General features: G+C 46.4%; 1 protein-coding gene and 1 pseudogene across 25 annotated transcripts in view; one reads left to right on the forward strand and one right to left on the reverse strand.

Annotated features, from left to right (window-relative positions):
• LOC138436450 (glucose 1,6-bisphosphate synthase-like) lies at positions 1-9,525 on the reverse strand (annotated as a pseudogene).
• RABL2B (RAB, member of RAS oncogene family like 2B) overlaps positions 8,612-18,871 on the forward strand; it is a 20,810-nt gene continuing 10,550 nt past the window's right edge. For 2 of the 25 annotated variants that reach the window (XM_069586228.1, XM_069586238.1), the window contains exons 1-2: positions 8,623-8,940; positions 10,511-10,668. In XM_069586228.1, coding sequence (XP_069442329.1) covers positions 10,562-10,668 — 107 coding nt within the window. In that variant the 5' untranslated portion in view covers positions 8,623-8,940; positions 10,511-10,561. Of the gene's footprint in view, positions 8,965-9,911; positions 10,368-10,510; positions 10,669-13,146; positions 13,232-18,871 lie in introns of those variants that run through there. The other 23 variants (XM_069586235.1, XM_069586252.1, XM_069586249.1 and 20 more) reach the window with 22 other exon arrangements.

Raw genomic sequence — 18,871 nt, forward strand, 5'->3', positions numbered from 1 at the left:
TTACTGTCTTTTGAACACTGAACGGCTGAACCTGAGTTTGGTAACAAATGTAATCATTTGGTTACTTTTATTCCCAGGCAGCACAGATTTCTTATTAGGCTGTCTGCTGTCATATTAAGAAATAATGTCCCATGTACGCAATAGAGTAGATATTCTTTTGGAGAATCAATATTGTGAAGACTTTCAAATATACTTTTGTTGGTAGTCAAGGCATAACACAAGAAATATGAAGTTTTGGAAATATGACTGTCTTTCACAAACCTTAATGGGTTACTGGCTCAATGTTATGGTTATGGTTTCCAGTTAATATAACATCTCAGCAACAACAACAGCTGCACTCACCCCATTTTTATTGAGAACTGAAGTTCCACACAGAAAACCAAAAGACTCTTAAAGTTCGAAAATGATTTCTTTCCCATTTTCTAGGTCATTTGTCCTACTTCTAATCCATTTAAAATCTGGTAATGTTTTTTCAAAATAAATTTTTTAAAAAGTGCAATTGATTCAAAATTTTGGAGGCGACTGTGGTGGCTAATATATAATTATTCACATCAGAATTTCTTGATTGATTTTTCCTCCAGCAACCAAATATTCACCCCTCCCTTCAAAGAAAGTTGCTAACTCATTTCCTGTGGAAACTTTCCATTGACTGTCCTCCTGAAGTTCTGCCTGTGCCGGCCCGTCTGCATCAGAAGCTGTGGATAGCTTATCTGAGCATTTTCTTTCTCTGCCAGTCTCAGAGAAATTCCCAGCACAGATTCTCCTTCTTCCTATTTGGGCAGTAAGTGGTGGAAAATTTAGAATCAGGATGTTTTGTTCTGGTCATGGAACTGGAGACTTTGAACCAAACACTTGCAAAGTCAACTTGCACATAGTCATGTCTGGCCGATGAAATGATATATGACCAAATTTCAAGGTGGTCTTTGAGTTTGATTCCCTGTGAAAATCATTGTGTTTTCAGATCTCCCATTTGTCTCTTACAAATGTCTTGTAGAGGGTCTCTCTCCAGTAAGCTGGCATCCACTAAATTATCATTCCAGGAACCATTCCAGGGCTCCACACAACCCCCTCTACATTTTGGATTTTCTTTATCATGAGGTGGAAAAGGGAATGGCCACCCACTCCAGTATTCTTGCCTGGAAACATCCATGGATGGAGGAGACTGGCGGGCTACAGTCCACGGGGTCCAGAGAGCCGGACACGACTGGGCACACACGCGTTACCATGAGATGTGATCTAAACACCAGTTTCCCAGCACCCTTTGTCTACTGTCTTCCTTGCCGTTGCGAAAGGCAATAATCATCACACCTCCAGCTGCTTTGAGGTCCTGGCCTGCATCCGGTACTTAAGAGGTGCAGGAAGTTATTTTGAAAAAAGGTACACGGGGACATCTTTAGCAAGAGAGGCTGCAGCGGCGGGGTCAGGAAGTCTCTGACTGCTGCAACCGCTAGTTACTTGACTCCAACAGTCAAACCCAAGACAAAGTTCCTCAGCATCTCTCAAGGTATTTGTGCGTCTTCTGTGTTGATTGTTTTACTGTAAGCTCATTTTCTTCAGATCTCTTCAATAAAATTAAGAGATACAAGGGAACATTTCATGGAAAGCTGGGCTCAATAAAGGACACAAATGGTATGGACCCAACAGAAGCAGAAGATACTAAGAAGAGGTGGCAAGAATACACAGAAGAACTCTACAAAAAAGATCCTCATGACCCAGATAATCACGATGGTGTGATCACTCACCTAGAGCCAGGCATTCTGGAATGCAAAGTCAAGTGGGCCTTAGGAAGTATCACTACGAACAAAGCTAGTGGAGGTGATGGAATTCCCGTTGAGATATTTCAGGTCCTGAAAGATGATGCTGTGAAAGTGCTGCACTCAATATGCCAGCAAATCTGGAAAACTCAGCAGTGGCCACAGGACTGGAAAAGGTCACTTTTCATTCTAATCCCAAAGAAAGTCAGTGCCAAAGAATGTTCAAACTACTACACAATTGCACTCATCTCACACACTAGCAAAGTAATGCTCAAAATTCTCCAAGCCAGGCTTCAACAGTATGTGAACTGTGAAATTCCAGATGATTGAGCTGGATTTAGAAAGGCAGAAGAATGAGAGAGAAAATTGCCAATATCCGTTGCATCACTGAAAAAGCAAGAGAGTTCCAGAAAAACATCTATTTCTGTTTTATTGACTATGCCAAAGCCTCTGACTATGTGCATCACAACAAACTGTGGAAAATTCAAGAGATGGAATACCAGACCACCTGACCTACCTCTTGAGAAACGTGTATGCAGGTCACGAAGCAAGTTAGAGCTGGACATGGAACAACAGACTGATTTCAAATAGGAAAAGGAGCACGTCAAGTCTGTATATTGTCGCCCTGCTTATATAACTTATATGCAGAGTACATCATGAGAAATGCTGGACTGGAAGAAACACAAGCTGAAATCAAGATTGCCAGGAGAAATATCAATAACCTCAGATACGCAGATGATACCACCCTTATGGCAGAAAGCAAAGAACTAAAGAGCCTCTTGATGAAAGTGAAAGAGGAGAGGGAAAAAGTTGGCTTAAAGCTCAACATTCAGAAAACTAAGATCATGGCATCTGGTTCCATCACTTCATGGCAAATAGATGGGGAAACAGTGGAAACAGTGACAGACTTTATTTTTTGGGGGGCTCCAAAATCACTACAGATGGTGACTACAGCCATGAATTTAAAAGATGCTTACTCCTTAGAAGAAAAGTTATGACCAACCTAGACAGCATATTAAAAATCAGAGCCATTACTTTGCCAACAAAGGTCCATCTAGTTTTTCCAGTGGTCATGTATGGATGTGAGAGGTGGACCATAAAGAAAGCTGAGCACCGAAGAATTGATGCTTTTGAACTGTGGTGTTGGAGAAGACTCTTGAGAGTCCCTTGAACTGCAAGGAGATCCAACCAGTCCATTCTGAAGGAAATTAGTCCTGAATATTCATTGAAGGACTGATGTTGAAGCTGAAACTCCAGTACTTTGGCTACCTGATGCAAAGAACTGACTTAGTGGAAAAGACCCTGATGCTGAGAAAGATTGAGGGCAGGAGGAGAAGGGGATGACAGAGGATGAGATGGTGGGATGGCATCACTGTCTCAAGGGACATGAGTTTGAGTGAACTCTGGGAGCGGGTGATGGACAGAGAGGCCTGACATGCTGCAGTCCATGGTGTCACACAGAGTTGGACATGACTGAGCAACTGAACTGAACTGATTGGAGAAACCATAGCTTTGACTGCATGGACCTTTGTAGGCAAAGCAATGTCTCTGCTTTTTAATACACTGTCTACGTTTGTCATAGCTTTTCTTCCAAGCAGCAAGAGTTTTTTTTAATTTCATGGCTGCAGTCACCATCTGCAGTGCTTTTGGAGCCCAAGACAATAAAGTCTGTCACTGTTTCCACTTTTCCCCATCTATTTGCCATGAAGTGATGGGACCAGATGCTATGATCTTCCTTTTCTGAATACTGAGTTTTAATCCAGCTTTTTCCCTCTCCTCTTTCACTTCCATCAAGAGACTTTTTAGTTCCTCTTCACTTTCTGCCATAAGGGTGGTGTCATCTGCGTATCTGAGGTTATTGATATTTCTCCCTGCAATCTCGATTCCGGTTTGTGCTTCACCCAGCCCACCATTTCGCATGATGTGCTCTGCCTATAATTTAAATAAGCAGGGTGATGATATACAGACTTGCCATACTGCTTTCCTGATTTGAACCAGGCTGTTGTTCTGTGTCCAGCTGTAACTGTTGCTTCCTGACTGCATACAGCTTTTTTAGGAGGCAGGTGAGATGGTCTGGTATTCCCATGTCTCTAAGAATTTTCCTCAGTTTGTTGTGATCTACACAATCAAAGGCTTTAGTGTAGTCAGTGAGGCAGAAGTAGATATTTTTCTTGTATTCTCTAGCTTTTTCTATGGTCCAGTTGATCAAATTGGCAATTTGATCATTGATTCATCTGCCTTTTCTAAATCCAGCCTGTACATCTGAGAGTTCCCTGGTCACATACTGCTGAAGCCTAGCTTGAAGGATTTTGAGCATTACTTTTCTAGCATTAGCAGTGCTTAGGGGAGGACAGAATGGGGAACAATTGTTTAATGGTTAGAGTTTCTATTTGGGATCTCAAAAAATTCTGGAATTGACAGTGGTCATGGGAAATAGATGGGGAAACAGTGGAAACAGGGTCAGACTTTATTTTGGGGGGCTCCAAAATCACTGCAGATGGTGACTGCAGCCATGAAATTAAAAAACACTTACTCCTTGGAAGGAAAGCTATCATCAACCTAGACAGCATATTCAAAAGCAGGGACATTACTTTGCTGACTAAGGTCTGTCTAGTCAAGGCTATGGTTTTTCCAGTGGTCATGTATGGATGTGAGAGTTGGACTGTGAAGAAGGCTGAGCACCGAAGAATTGATGCTTTTGAACTGTGGTGTTGGCAAAGACTCTTGAGAGTCCTTGGACTGCAAGGAGATCCAACCAGTCCATTCTGAAGGAGATCAGCCCTGGGATTTCTTTGGAAGGAATGATGCTAAAGCTGAAGCTCCAGTACTTTGGCCACTTCATGCGAAGAGTTGACTCATTGGAAAAGACTCTGATGCTGGGAGGGATTGGGGGCAGGAGGAGAAGGGGACGACAGAGGATGAGATGGCTGGATGGCATCACCGACTCGATGGACGTGAGTCTGAGTGAACTCCGGGAGATGGTGATGGACCGGGAGGCCTGGCGTGCTGCGATTCATGGGGTCGAGAAGAGTCCGACACGACTGAGCGACTGAACTGAACTGAAGGTTACATATGAATGTTCTTACTGTCACTGAAGTGTACACTTAGAAATGAGTTAAAATGGTTAATTTTGTTTTATACATTTTAACATTTAAAAAGTGAAAAAAGTTAGGTACCAAAAAATCAACTAAATCCAAAAGAATGCAGGATGGAGAAAAGCAGGGGCAGAAAAGTACCAGATCGGCTTGTTGCCCGCGCTGCTGGCTTGGTTTTGTGGACAAGCTCCGCATGGTGTGTCCCCGGGGTTGGCTGGAGCGTGGGGCAGGGCCACAGCGCTGAGCCGGAGGTGTTCTGAGGCACCTGCCGTATTTCTGCCATGGCTACGTAGTGCGGGTCTTTGGTTGCAGCCCCAAGTAGTTAGGCGTCTCCACAGGTAACTTGCCTGAGCAAGCAGCATTCTTTCTGTTTATGTACCCACTGACATTGGTTAGCATTGGGCCAGTGTGGGAAGTGGAGATGTCCATTAGACAGTGGTGAGCATAGGTTGGAACTCACACTACAAGCATATAAAATGCCCGTGGAAACTGACTTCAGGCGTACCTGATAGTCTATCGAGCTTCCCTGGTGGCTCAGAGGGTAAAGCGTCTGCGTTCAATGCAGGTAGACCTGGGTTCGATCCCTGGGTCAGGAAGATCCTCTGGAGAAGGAAATGGCAACCCACTCCAGTACCTTTGCCCAGAAAATCCCATCGACGGAGGAGCCCAGTAGGCTACGGTCCATGGGGTCGCAAAGAGTCGGACACGACTGAGCGATTTCACTTCCCTTTCCCTTTCCCTGACAGTCTATCAAGGTAGACTTCTGTGGGGAAATCCTCAGTATGTTCATCTTTGGCTGTCTCAGACAGGAAAAAACCTTTGGCTCTTTAGATTCGCTTATTTCAGCAATTCAAGGTTATACCGAGCAAGCTAAGCAATGCCAGATTTACCAGATTTACCAGGCTAGATGTGAAACCACGAAGACAATTTCTTCTAGGCTTCTGAAAGCAAAATAATGAATGACCACTGGTGAGGGATAATTTTATATTTTCAGTTACCGTTTCCTAGTATTTTACTGCTCATAACTATGCAATCTCACCTGGTTATATTTAATTTCATTTTCAGCTCAGTTATATTTTTAGAATCAAACATTTTCCTAAATCTGTGAATTAAACAGTGTAACATAGTCACCCCATCACGCTCCAACTGTCAAGCTAAATTCATCGTGAGATATTATTAAAAAGACTTTATCTTTAAAAATAAAAAAATATTTGAGTGTGTTATGTTAAAATCACTTTCAACATTTTCTAAAATATACCACTAGAAAGGCCATTTTTAGAGTGCCTTATATGGAAATAAAATAAATACAAGCATAGCTGTAAAGGCAAGTCCGTAATTTGAGATGAGCCCCACAATTCTCACGGTAAAACCAAGAATGTATGTACTTGCATAGACTGTGCTGCTGAACAGAGAAGGCTCGCAGAAGAGGAAGCACCAGGCCGTGCGGTCCCTGTTTGGTTTCTGTATCTATTCTGTCTCCCACGGTGACTGCACCAACTGCATCCCCACCTACGGGCACAAGAGCTCCCTTTTCTCCGCATTCTCACCAACGTTTGTCATTCGTGTTCTTTTTGATGACGGTCGTTCTGATTTGTGCGCGGGGATTTCTCACTCTGGTTTTGATTCGCATTTCCCTCATGATTAGTGATGCTGAACATCTTTTTACATGCCTGATGGCGTTTTTTTTTAACGTGCGTTTTGTCCTTGGAGAAATGTCTATTGAGTTCTTCTGCCGACTTTTCAATTGCTCTTTTTTGGTAAATGTATGTTTTAAACGTTTTAAATTATGAACGTATGGTAACTCATTTACAGGAGACTTGGAAAATACAGAACAAAGTTACACACAATTCCACTGTATATTAAAATTATTTTTTAAAAGTAGATAATTAGTTGGAGTTTCAATACCAAACTCTCAAAATTTAACAGAATGCATGGACAGAAAATAGAAGGATACAATAGACCTGAAAAGCGCTATGAACCGATTCAACATAATTAGGATTTATAGGTCCAGTGGTAAGACTCCTTGCTTTCAATGCAGGGTGCCTGGGTTCAATCCTCGGTCAGGGAACTAGATCCCACATGCTGCAATTAAAAGTCTTTGCTGCAACTAAAGATTCCGCGTGTTGTATCTAAGACCTGATGCAACCAGACAGAGAAATTTTCAGGCTTCCCACGTGGTGCCAGTGGTAAAGAATCCGTCTACCAATGCAGGCGTTTGATCCCTGGGTCAGGAAGATCCTTTGGAGGAGGGCATGGCAACCCACTCCAAGATTCTTGCCTGGAGAATCCCATGGACAGAGGAGCCTGCCGGACTACAGTCCACAGAGGTGCAAAGAGTTGGACACGACTGAAGCGACTTAGCATGCATGCATACAACAGCAGGTTACAAACTCTATTCAAGTTCCCAAAGACCATAAACCAGGAGACACTGGAATGTACAGGGACATAAAGTTGGATGCAAAAATTTCATGGTTTAAAGGTATTGAAATCATACAAAGTCTGTTCTATTATCATTGTGCAATTATGTTAGAAATTAATGTCAAAAGATATTTGAAAACAACCCACATATTTTCAAGTGCAAGGTGACATTTACCAAGAGAGATCTTTGACTCAGCCATTGAAAGTCTCAATGAAGCTAAAAGAGTGAAAAAACACAGAGAGTGACCACAGAGAAGAAAGCAGTTAAATGAGAAACATACAGCAAAATGAGAAATCAATGTCAAAGATACTTTAAACACATGTATTTGGGAATTAAATGTGCACTGGTAAATGATGGGTGTATCTAAGATGCCACAACAAGGAAAATTAGGAAATATTTGTAACAGAATAAAAATGAAAAAAGAATTTATCAGAACTTGTTGCATGCAGCTGATGCTACTCAATGCAACTAAATACGATATGGAATCTTGAATAAGATATGAAAACAAATTATGGACATTGGCATGACATTTTGTGAAATTTGGGCAAAATATGTACTTTCAGCCCGTTAGACTGAGCCGTCCTAGCATCTTTGGTCGGTATGAATGCACTTAGGTTTCTGTCCTTTTGCTATAAAATTGAGACAAATGACTAGATAGAATTGCAGCACATTGGGGGGTTACGCTTGGAATGATTGGACTTGAAATAGGCTAGACCAGTGCACATGAGTATGTATAGGCTGATACATGCTTAAGTAGGTATCAACAAATCTCTACAGTATATTTTCGAAAACAAAGATGATACATGTTTTTCTCACTACCTGATCCAGAATTTGGATTCTCCAGTTGGCTCTCCTGTGGACTTGATGGTTTATTTCGACCAGATGACAACTAGTGATCTGTATCATTTATTTTGCCCATTTTATAAGATTGTCGCTTGCATTATCCATTGTACAATCAGTCCTCTGTGTATACATATGGATATAGAGATTCTAGGGTTGTTCAGGGCTTCCCTGATAACTCAGTTGGTAAAAAGTCCTCCTGCAACGCCGAAGACCCTGTTCTTAACCTCAGCCGCCTACCAGGGGCCAACGCCCAGCCCCCGCGCCGCGCCTCAGGCCCCGCGCCGCGCCTCAGGCCCCGCCCCGCGCCCCAGGCCCCGCCCCGCGCCCCAGGCCCCGCCCCGCGCCCCAGGCCCCGCCCCGCGCCCCAGGCCCCGCCCCGCGCCCCAGGCCCCGCGCCGCGCCCCAGGCCCCGCCCCGCGCCCCAGGCCCCGCCCCGCGCCCCAGGCCCCGCCCCGCGCCTCAGGCCCCGCCCCGCGCCTCAGGCCCCGCCCCGCGCCTCAGGCCCCGCCCCGCGCCTCAGGCCCCGCCCCGCGCCTCAGGCCCACTTCCGTAGACTCCGGACTCCCGCTTTCCAGTCACTCCCCGAGACCTAAAGCCGCCCGGATCCTGGCTCAGTCTCCAGGTGAAGCCCACCCAGACTCTGGCAGTTGGAAACCCCAGACCGGCCTGATCCGGATGCTCGTTCACCGGCGGTACTCCGGCCCGGCATCGCACGAGCCAGCCTCCCGGGGTCCTTCAGGCCTTCGGCCGGGCAGCCCTCCTGCAGTCCTGGAGCGGTTGCGTAGCAGCTGCGGGGACGCGGGCAGAGCTGGACGCCGAGTGAGGGCCGGTGGGCCTTGGGCTGACTGTCAGGGTCCGACACAGGAGGGAATCCGGGACGGGCGGGTTCCGAGGGCGGCTGGGGGCCCTGAGGGCGGCTGGCCACGGGCGGACAGACCTGCGGCGCCGCTAGTCTCGTCCTCGCTCGGGAACAGCCGAGATGAAACCGCGCGAGTGGCGGCCTCGCCTGTGGGAAGCGCCCCTTCAAGGCCGTCCTCGGGCCCTCAGCTGGACGGAGGGCCCGGTGGGGGGAAAGAACGGGGCAGTGGTTCTGGCAACGGTGGGAGGAGGGAGGCGAAGGGAGCCCATTCTGGCCAAGAGGTTGAGGTGCTCGAAAACTGCTTGAGTGAAAGAGAGCTTATCCAGTGGGTCGCGAGAATATCGACAAGCATTGAAGGTCTTCGACAAAAGATTTGGCTGTGTTTGGCTCCAGCTGCAGGGTGGAGGTGGAAGGGGCAGCCCCTTACTATGCTTATTAAGCGTCTGCCACTTGCCAGTCCCTGCTCTTGAGGTTGAGGGTGCCTCGGTGAACAAGGCTGACTCCCGACCTGAGGGTCCTGTTGGTATTTTCCGCCCTTGTGTGCACCTCGGTCATAGCTCTCGCCACGGTAGAGTTTGACTTCGTGTCTTGTGCAAGATCTGCCCATATGTAAGGCTGAGTGTGGGCGCTGCTGCTGCATTGTTGCATCGTTGAGCTCAGAGTGTGGACTGTGGCACATTCTCAGTAATGTTTGTAAAGTTATGAATATATTTGGGCGTGATGACCTGGGGATAGTGGAATAGAGCTAGAGATTACGTCACACATCGGTGCTGGCATTGGTTGTCTGGTGATGTACAGACAGGAATGTGAAGAGTGAGTTTGGGGTGGGCGGGGCTTAGGTTTCACAGGTCATTTTTGCCTGTGTGCAGTAGTTTGCTAGTCAAAACCTGGTAGGCAACTGCATCCTTGAGTCTGGCACTGAGGGGCACGCGGTCTCTGTGGAGATGCAGATTTGGCATCATCAGCATTTAGGAGATCCTTGGAACTGATAGAGGTTGAAACAACCCTAGAGAAGAGGGCCTGGGAATGCCAGGTTTGGGAAAGGGAAAAACAGCTACCGATTTCAGGAGGATGGAGAATGAGGTGGAGGTGAGAAGCATGAGGTAGAGGATCCGGAAGAGACGCCTCTGGCTGTGTGGTCTGTCATTTGCGATGATCAGTCAGGCCCACACAATGTCTCAGATTGATTATGTGATGTAGGCATTGATTTTTGCTCCTGCTTTACAAGTGAGCAAATGCTTGTACATAAAACTTATAAAACTTCAACGTGGTTCTAGAACAGTCTCTCCAGGTGGGAGTGGGAGCTGCGATCCTGAGCACAGCTGTAGTAAGAGATGAAGCAGGGGATCTTGTTGGGGACAAGATCACAGCGCCATGGTTCAGCAAGTGCTAGCCAGGTTGGTAGTGAATAGAATAGAATAGTGCTTCCTGGGGCTCCTCTCTCATCAGGTCATTGTCTCCCCTGTCCAGGAAGAGGAAAGGGATTTGGTTGAGGGGACTTCTCATCTCTTTACCAACAGCCTCTTCTTGATCTTTCCAGTGACAAGATCCCCCTCCCCTGAGCTGATGCCCTTTCTACAGCCAGGAGCCGATGGCTAGGGACAAAGCCAAACCCTGTGAGCTGGACCAGGAGAAATATGATGCTGATGACAATGTGAAAATCATCTGCCTCGGAGACAGCGCTGTGGGCAAGTCCAAGTATGTTGGAGCATTCGGGGAGCAAAGCCAGGCCCAGAACAGATCTGGGTTCTTAGAGGCAGAACCTGTGCCTCGGTGCCTCCAGAGGCACAGAGGAGCTTGGCTTCTGTGAGTGTGGTGAGGGAGCCCAGGCATGGGGGAACAAGGGAGCCTCCCATCAGCAGCTGTGTGTGTCTGGGGAGGAGGCTGGAGAGGGCTGAGTCAGAACTGAGAGAGTTGAGCTTTACCCTGAGTCCTGGCAGAGACTGCTGGAGCAGTTCAGGTGAGAGCTGGGCTTTTCCTGTATGTGGTGTGGGGGCTGAGAGATTTCAAGGTGCAGACAGTGGGAACGGGGAGAGCAAGGTGTGAGAAGCGTGACTGGCATAACCAGCAGCAGGCTGAAGAAAGGTGGTGAGGAAAGTTTCTTGAAAGAACTCACGGAGAAGAGTGGATGGAAATGGTGACTGACTGTAATCAGCATAGAGATGGGCTCGCTCGTAGCTCCAGTGCGTCTGTGCACAGTGGGGCTCGCCCGAGACTCTGAGCGCGGCTCTGCAGTGCAGCAGCCTGTCTCCCCAGGGGGTGAGCCTGTTGGTCGGTGTCTGGGGCTGTGGGGCACACACCCATTTCTGCCCCTGACCAGATACCTTGTTTAGTCTTACATCCCAGGAGCCCCAGCTCCACCTTGTCTTCCACTTTCATCTGTTATTAACATATTCTTGGAATCAGGGAGCTGTGAATAATTCCCTAGGGGCTTTGCTGATGGGCATGCTGGTAATGCAACTTTTCTCAACCTCAACTCTGTTTATTTGAAAAGATGCCTCGGGAAAAGCAAAACAGGAACTTGTAGCAGGAGTCCTCAACTTAAGCCCTCATCGCAACGCCCAGACTTCGGGTGGGAGCAGGGCTGACACTGTAACATGCCTAGGATGGAACTCGCACTGACGATTTTCTTATCACAGGGCTCTGGCTGGAACTCTCAGTGCTCTGTTGAGTAGACGTGGCAAAAGCAGGCATCCTCTTATTTCTCACTTTGAGGGGAAGCTTTTAGTGTTTCACAACTGAGTGTGGTGCTAATTCTGGGGTTTTCATCAGTTCAGTTCAGTTCAATCACTCAGTCATGTCCGACTTTTTGCGACCCCACGGACTGCAGCACGCCAGGCTTCCTTGTCCATCACCAACTCCCGGAGCTTGCTCAAACTCATGGCCATCGAGTCGGTGGTGCCATCCAACCATCTCATCCTCTGTCGTTCCCTTCTCCTCCTGCCTTCAATCTTTCTCAGCATCAGGGTCTTTTCCATTGAGTCACTTCTTTACATCATATGGCCAAAGTATTGGAGTTTCAGCTTCAGCATCCGTCCTTCCAATGAATATTCAGGACTGATTTCCTTTAGGATGGACTGGTTTGATCTCCTTGCAGTCGAAGGGACGCTCAAGAGTCTTCTCCAACACACAGTTCAAAAGCACCAATTCTTTGGCGTTCAGCCTTCTTTATGTTCCAACTAGCTTTGACCAGATGGACCTTTGTCAGCAAAGTAATGTTTCTCTTGTTTTTAACATGCTGTCTAGATTGGTCATAGCTTTTCTTCCAAGGAGCAAGCATCTTTTAATTTCATGGCTGCAGTCACCATCTGCAGTGATTTTGGAGCCCAAGAAAATAAAGTCTCACTGTTTCCATTGTTTCCCCATCTATTTGCCATGAAGTGATGGGACCAGATGCCATGATCTTAGTTTTCTGAATGTTGAGCTTTAAGCCAACATTTTCACTTTCCTCTTTCATTTTCATCAAGAGGCTCTTTAGTTCCTCTTCACTTTCTGCCATAAGGGTGTGTTATCTGCAGATCTGGGATTATTGATATTTCTTCAAGCAGTCTTGATTCCAGCTTGTGCTTCATCCAGCTCAGCATTTCGCATGACGTACTCTGCGTAGAAGTTAGATAATCAGGGTGACAATATACAACCTTGACGTACTCCTTTCCCAATTTGGAACCAGTCTGTTCCATGTCTGGTTCTAACTGTTGCTACTTGACCTGCATACAGGTTTCTCAGGAGACAGGTCAGGTGGTCTGGTATTCCCATCTCTTTCAGAATTTTCCACAGTTTGTTGTGATCCACACAGTCAGAGGCTTTGGCATAGTCAATAAAGCAGAAATAGATGTTTTTCTGGAACTCTCTTGCTTTCTCAGTGATCCAATGGACATTGGCAATTTGATCTCTGGTTCCTCTGCCTTTTCTAAATCCAGCTTGAACATCTGTAAGTTCACGGTTCATGTACTGCTGAAGCCTGGCTTGGGAAATTTTGAGCATTACTTTGCTAGTGTGTGAGATGAGTGCAATTGTGTGATAGTGTGAACATTTTGGCATTGCCTCTCTTTGGGATTGGAATGAAAACGGACCTTTTCCAGTCCTGTGGCCGCTGCTGAGTTTTCCAAATTTGCTGGCATATTGAGTGCAGCACTTTCACAGCATCATCTTTTAGTATTTGAAATATCTCAACAGGAATTCCATCACCTCCACTAGCTTTGTTCGTAGTGATGCTTCCTAAGGCCCACTTGACTTCACATTCCAGGACGTCTCGCTCTAGGTGAGTGGTCATGCCATTGTGGTTATCTGGGTCATGGAGATCTTTTTTGTGTAGTTCTTCTGTGTATTCTTGCCTCCTCTTCTTAATATCTTCTGTTAGGTCCGTACCAGTTCTGTACTTTATTGTGCCCATCTTTGCATGAAATGTTCCTGTGGAATCTCCGATTTTCTTGAAGAGATCTCTAGTCTTTCCCTTGGTTTCCTCTATTTCTTTGTATCAATCACTGAGGAAGGCTTTCTTGTCTCTCCTTGCTGTTCTTTAGAACTCTCTATTCAAATGGGCATATCCTTTTCTCCTTTGACTGTAGTTTCTCTTCCCTCTCAGCTATTTGAAAGGCTTCGTCAGACAACCGTTTGCCTTTTTGCATTTCTTTTTCTTGGGGATGGTCTTGATCAGTGCCTTCTGTACGATGTCATGGACCTCCGGCCATAGTTCTTCAGGCCTCTGTCTATCAGCTCTAATCCCTTGAATCTATTTGTCACTTCCACTGTATAATTGTAAGGGATTTGATTTAGGTCAGACCTTAATGGTCTAGTGGTTTTCCCTACTTTCTTCAATTTAAGTCTGAATTTGACAGTAAGGAGTTCATGATCTGAGCCACAGTCAGCTACTGTATAGAGCTTCTCCATTTTTGGCTGCAAAGAATGTAATCAATCTGATTTCGATATTGACCATCTGGTGATGTCCATGTGTAGAGTCGTCTTTTGTGTTTTTGGAAGAGGGCGTTTGCTATGACCAGTGTGTTCTCTTGGCAAAACTCTGTTAGCCTTTGCCCTGCTTCATTTTGTACTCCAAGGCCAAACTTGCCTGTTACTCCAGGTATCTCTTGACTTCCTACTTTGGCATTCCAGTCCCCTGTGATGAAAAGGACTTCTTTTTTTGGTGTTAGTTCTAGAAGGACTTGTAGGCCTTCACAGAGCCATTCAGCCTCAGCTTTTTTGGCGTTACTGGCTGCGGCATAGACGTGGATTACCGTGATAGTGGTTTGCCTTGGAAGCGAGCAGAGATCTTTTTGTTGGTTTTGCGATTGCACCCGAGTACTGCATCTTGGACTCTTGTTGACTGTGATGGCTACGCCATCTCTTCTAAGGGATTTTGCCCACAGTAGTAGCTATAATGGTCATCTGAATTAAATTCGCCCATTCCAGTCCATTTTAATCCACTGATTCCTAAAATGTCGATGTTCACTCTTGCCATCTCCTGTTTGGCCACTTCCAGTTTACCTTGATTCATGGACCTGACGTTCCATGTTTCTATGCGATATTGTTCTTTGCAGCATTGGGGTTTTCTTGTGTGGCCTTTTATCCTAGAGGTGATTGCCTTCTCTTCCTAGTTTATAGAGTTTTCGTCATGAGATGGTGTTTGGTTTTTGTCAGTTGCTTTGTTTGCATTTATTGAGATGAATATGTGGAGTTTTCCCTTCATCCTGTTTATATATGCTTGCTTAATTTTCTTACGTTGTACCACCTTTATATTCTGAGAATAGATCTCCCTTGGTGATGACGTAGAATCCCTTTAATATGATTTGTTGATGACGTATAATCCCTTTAATATGATTTGGTCTGCTAGTGGCTTTTTTTGCGCTGTTCTGGGCCTTGGTTGCTGTGCGTGGGCTTTCTCTGGTGCAGCGAGCAGGGGCTGCTCTCTGGCTGAGCTGTGCAGGCTTCTGCTCGTGGTGGCTCCTCTTGTCGCTCAGCGTGGGGTCTAGAGTGCAGGCTCACCGTGGCGCATGGCTTAGTTGTCCCACAGCACGTGGAATCTTCCCGGACCAGGGATCAAGCCTGCGTTCTCTGCGTGGCAGGTGGGTTCTGAACCTTTGGACCACCAGGGAAGTCTGCTGGTGGATTTTGAGGGGATTTTTACAACTAAAGTCATGAGGAATATTGGCCTGTAGTTTTTTCTAATAGTGTCATCTAGTCTTGGAATCAGGGTACCACTGGCCTCATAGAAAGAATTATAAAGTGTTCCCTCCTCAGTTTTGGGGGAAAGTTTGAGAAGAACTGGTGTTTGTTCATGAAACGGTGGGTAGAATTCACTAGGGAAGTAATTCAGTCCTGGACCTTTAGTTACGGGGAGTGTTTGAGTGCTGATGTACTCTCCTTACTTGGTGTAGGTCTACTCAGATTTTCTATTTCATTTTAAACCTGGAAGTTCATGTGGTTCTCGGAATTTGTGCACTTCCTCTAGGTTATCCAGCTTATCGGTATGCAGTAGTTCGTGGTGTTCACTTGTAATCTTTTTGTTTCTGTGAGACTGATGTTACTCTCCCAGCTTTCAGTTCTGATTTTGATCATTTGTGTTCTCTCTCTTTTCTTAGTCTGCCTAAAGGTTTGTTGATGTTGATCTCTTCAAAGAGCTAATTTCCAGTTACCCTGACGCTCTCTGTTGTCTGTCTGGTCAGTACTCTGCGACTCTCCGCTCTGATCTGTGTTACTTCTTTCCTGCTAGCTCTGAGCTTAGTTTGGTCTTTCATATCTACGACCTTGAAATGTACAGTTATGCTGCTGATTTAATTTGCGCTCTTTTGTGAATTGTCTGGTTTTCCTTCTGTTTTCCTAGTTGTGTTCCATTTTATTTGTAAAGATAGTTTGTGTAATCTCAGTCTTTTCATTGACATTTTTGTAGCCTAAGCTGAGTTCACTTGAGAAGAATCTGTGTTCCACTGCTGTTAGATCGAGCATGCTGTGTGTGCAGGTCTGCTTGGTTTACAGTGCAGTTCAAGGCCTCTGCTTCACTGTCCCGTTCACCACTGGCAGTGGGGCGTTGGGACCTTAATGTTTTATTGAGCAGCCGTTTATGTCTTCCCTTGGTTGTGTCAGTGTTGACTCCATCTGCTTTGGAACGGTTCTGTTGCTCTTTACCTATATGTCTAGAACTTTCCTGTTTTCTTGGCAGGTTGACTTTTTCATCGCTATATAACATCCTTCATCCTTGTAACATCTGTCACTTAAAAGTGCGCTTTGTCTGGCTGGAGTACAGCCGCCCTAGTTCTCTCTTGAGTACTGTTTGCAGGGAATATCTTTTATCATCCTTTTTTTTCAGCCTCTTTTTGACCTTTTATCTAAAGCAAGTGTCTTCCAGTGAGCACATACTTGGTACATATTTTCAAAATATACTCTGCCAGTCTCTCACTTTTAATTGGAGAGTTTTATCTATTCCCATTTACAACAACAGTAATTAAAGTTATTACTGATGAAGAAGAATTTACTTCTGCCATTTAACTATTTGTTTTACATGTCTTCTGTTTTATCTCTCAGTTACTCCATGACACTTTTTTTTAAGTTGATTTTTGGTAGGATACTGTTTTAAGTCTCTTTCTTTCATGTATAATTTTTAAAATTTTTTGTTAACAGTTACCTTGAAGATTATAATTAATATCTAAAATTTATAACAGTATATTTGAGTATCAATTTAATTATAATAGTTTACAAACACTTTGTCCCTTCCCTTTATATTGTTTTGTCACATATGACATCTTTATACATTAATTGTTCATTAACATAGATTTATAACTATAATTTTATGTATTTGTCTTCTAAATCATATAGGAGAAAAAAAGAGTTATAAACCGAAAGTATGAGAGTCCTGTTTTTATATTTGCTATGTAGCTACCTTTACTGAAGATCTTTATTTCTTTATAGGGCTTCAAATTACTGTTTAGTCCTTTCATTTCAACCTGGAGGACTCATTGTACTGTTTCTTCTAAGACATATTTACTGCTTATGAGCCACGTCAGCTTATATTTATCTGGGAGTTGTCCCGATTTTGCTTTCATTCTGGAAGGATAGTTTGCTGTGCATAGAATTCTTTGTTGACAGTTTTTTTCCCCCCTCAGGACTTCAGTTATGTTTCCACTGACTTCTGGTCTCAGTGGCATCTGATGAGAAATTTATTTTATTGACGATCTTGTCTTTCAGTTCCTACAGTTTGCGTGAAATGTGGAGCAGCGTGAGTTTATCCTGCCTGGAGTGTGTTCCGCTCCCTAGGTGTGCATATCCATGTCTTGTATCAGGTTCAGGAAGGTTTAGCCGTTATTACTTCAGATACCTTCTCTGCCCCCTCCTGTCCTCTGTCTGTGACGCCTGTCAGGACCCCCTCCTGTCCTCTGTCTGTGACGCCTGTCAGGACCCCTCCTGTCCTCTATCTGTGATGCCTGTCAGGACCCCTCCTGTCATCTGTCTGTGATGCCTGTCAGGACCCCCTCCTGTCCTCTGTCTGTGAGCCTGTCAGGACCCCTCCTGTCCTCTGTGTGTGACTCCTGTCAGGACCCCCTCCTGTCTTCTGTCTGTGATGCCTGTCAGGACCCCTCCTGTCCTCTGTCTGTGATGCCTGTCAGGCCCCCTCCTGTCCTCTATCTGTGATGCCTATCAGGACCCCCTCCTGTCTTCTGTCTGTGATGCCTGTCAGGACCCCTCCTGTCCTCTGTCTGTGATGCCTGTCAGGAACCCCTCCTGTCCTCTGTGTGTGATGCCTGTCAGGACCCCCTCCTGTCCTCTGTCTGTGGTGCCTGTCAGGACCCCTTCCTGTCCTCTGTCTGTGGTGCCTGTCAGGACCCCCTCCTGTCCTCTATCTGTGATGCCTGTCAGGACCCCCTCCTGTCCTCTGTCTGTGGTGCCTGTCAGGACCCCCTCCTGTCCTCTGTGGTGCCTGTCAGGCCCCCTCCTGTCCTCTATCTGTGATGCCTGTCAGGCCCCCTCCTGTCCTCTGTCTGTGACGCCTGTCAGGCCCCCTCCTGTCCTCTATCTGTGATGCCTGTCAGGGCCCCTCCTGTCCTCTATCTGTGACACCTGTCAGGCCCCCTCCTGTCCTCTATCTGTGATGCCTGTCAGGACCCCCTCCTGTCCTCTGTCTGTGGTGCCTGTCAGGACCCCTTCCTGTCCTCTGTCTGTGGTGCCTGTCAGGACCCCCTCCTGTCCTCTATCTGTGACACCTGTCAGGCCCCCTCCTGTCCTCTGTCTGTGGTGCCTGTCAGGACCCCCTCCTGTCCTCTGTCTGTGATGCCTGTCAGGCCCCCTCCTGTCCTCTATCTGTGATGCCTGTCAGGACCCCCTCCTGTCCTCTGTCTGTGATGCCTGTCAGGACCCCCTCCTGTCCTCTGTCTGCGGTGCCTGTCAGGACCCCCTCCTGTCCTCTGTCTGTGATGCCTGTCAGGCCCCCTCCTGTCCTCTATCTGTGACGCCTGTCAGGCCCCCTCCTGTCCTCTGTCTGTGACGCCTGTCAGGACCCCCTCCTGTCCTCTGTCTGTGACGCCTGTCAGGACCCCTTCCTGTCCTTTTATCTGTGATGCCTGTCAGGACCTCCTCCTGTCTTCTGTCTGTGGTGCCTGTCAGGGCCCCTCCTGTCTTCTGTCTGTGGTGCCTGTCAGGGCCCCTCCTGTCTTCTGTCTGTGGTGCCTGTCAGGCCCCCTCCTGTCCTCTGTCTGTGATGCCTGTCAGGACCCCCTCCTGTCCTCTGTCTGTGACGCCTGTCAGGACCCCTTCCTGTCCTTTTATCTGTGGTGCCTGTCAGGACCCGTCCTGTCCTCTGACTGTGACGCCTGCCAGGACCCGTCCTGTCCTCTGTGGTGCCTGTCAGGCCCCCTCCTGTCCTCTGTCTGTGACGCCTGTCAGGCCCCCTCCTGTTCTCTGTCTGTGACGCCTG

The sequence above is a fragment of the Ovis canadensis genome, chromosome 3, assembly GCF_042477335.2.
Source record: "Ovis canadensis isolate MfBH-ARS-UI-01 breed Bighorn chromosome 3, ARS-UI_OviCan_v2, whole genome shotgun sequence".
Lineage (NCBI taxonomy): Eukaryota > Metazoa > Chordata > Mammalia > Artiodactyla > Bovidae > Ovis > Ovis canadensis.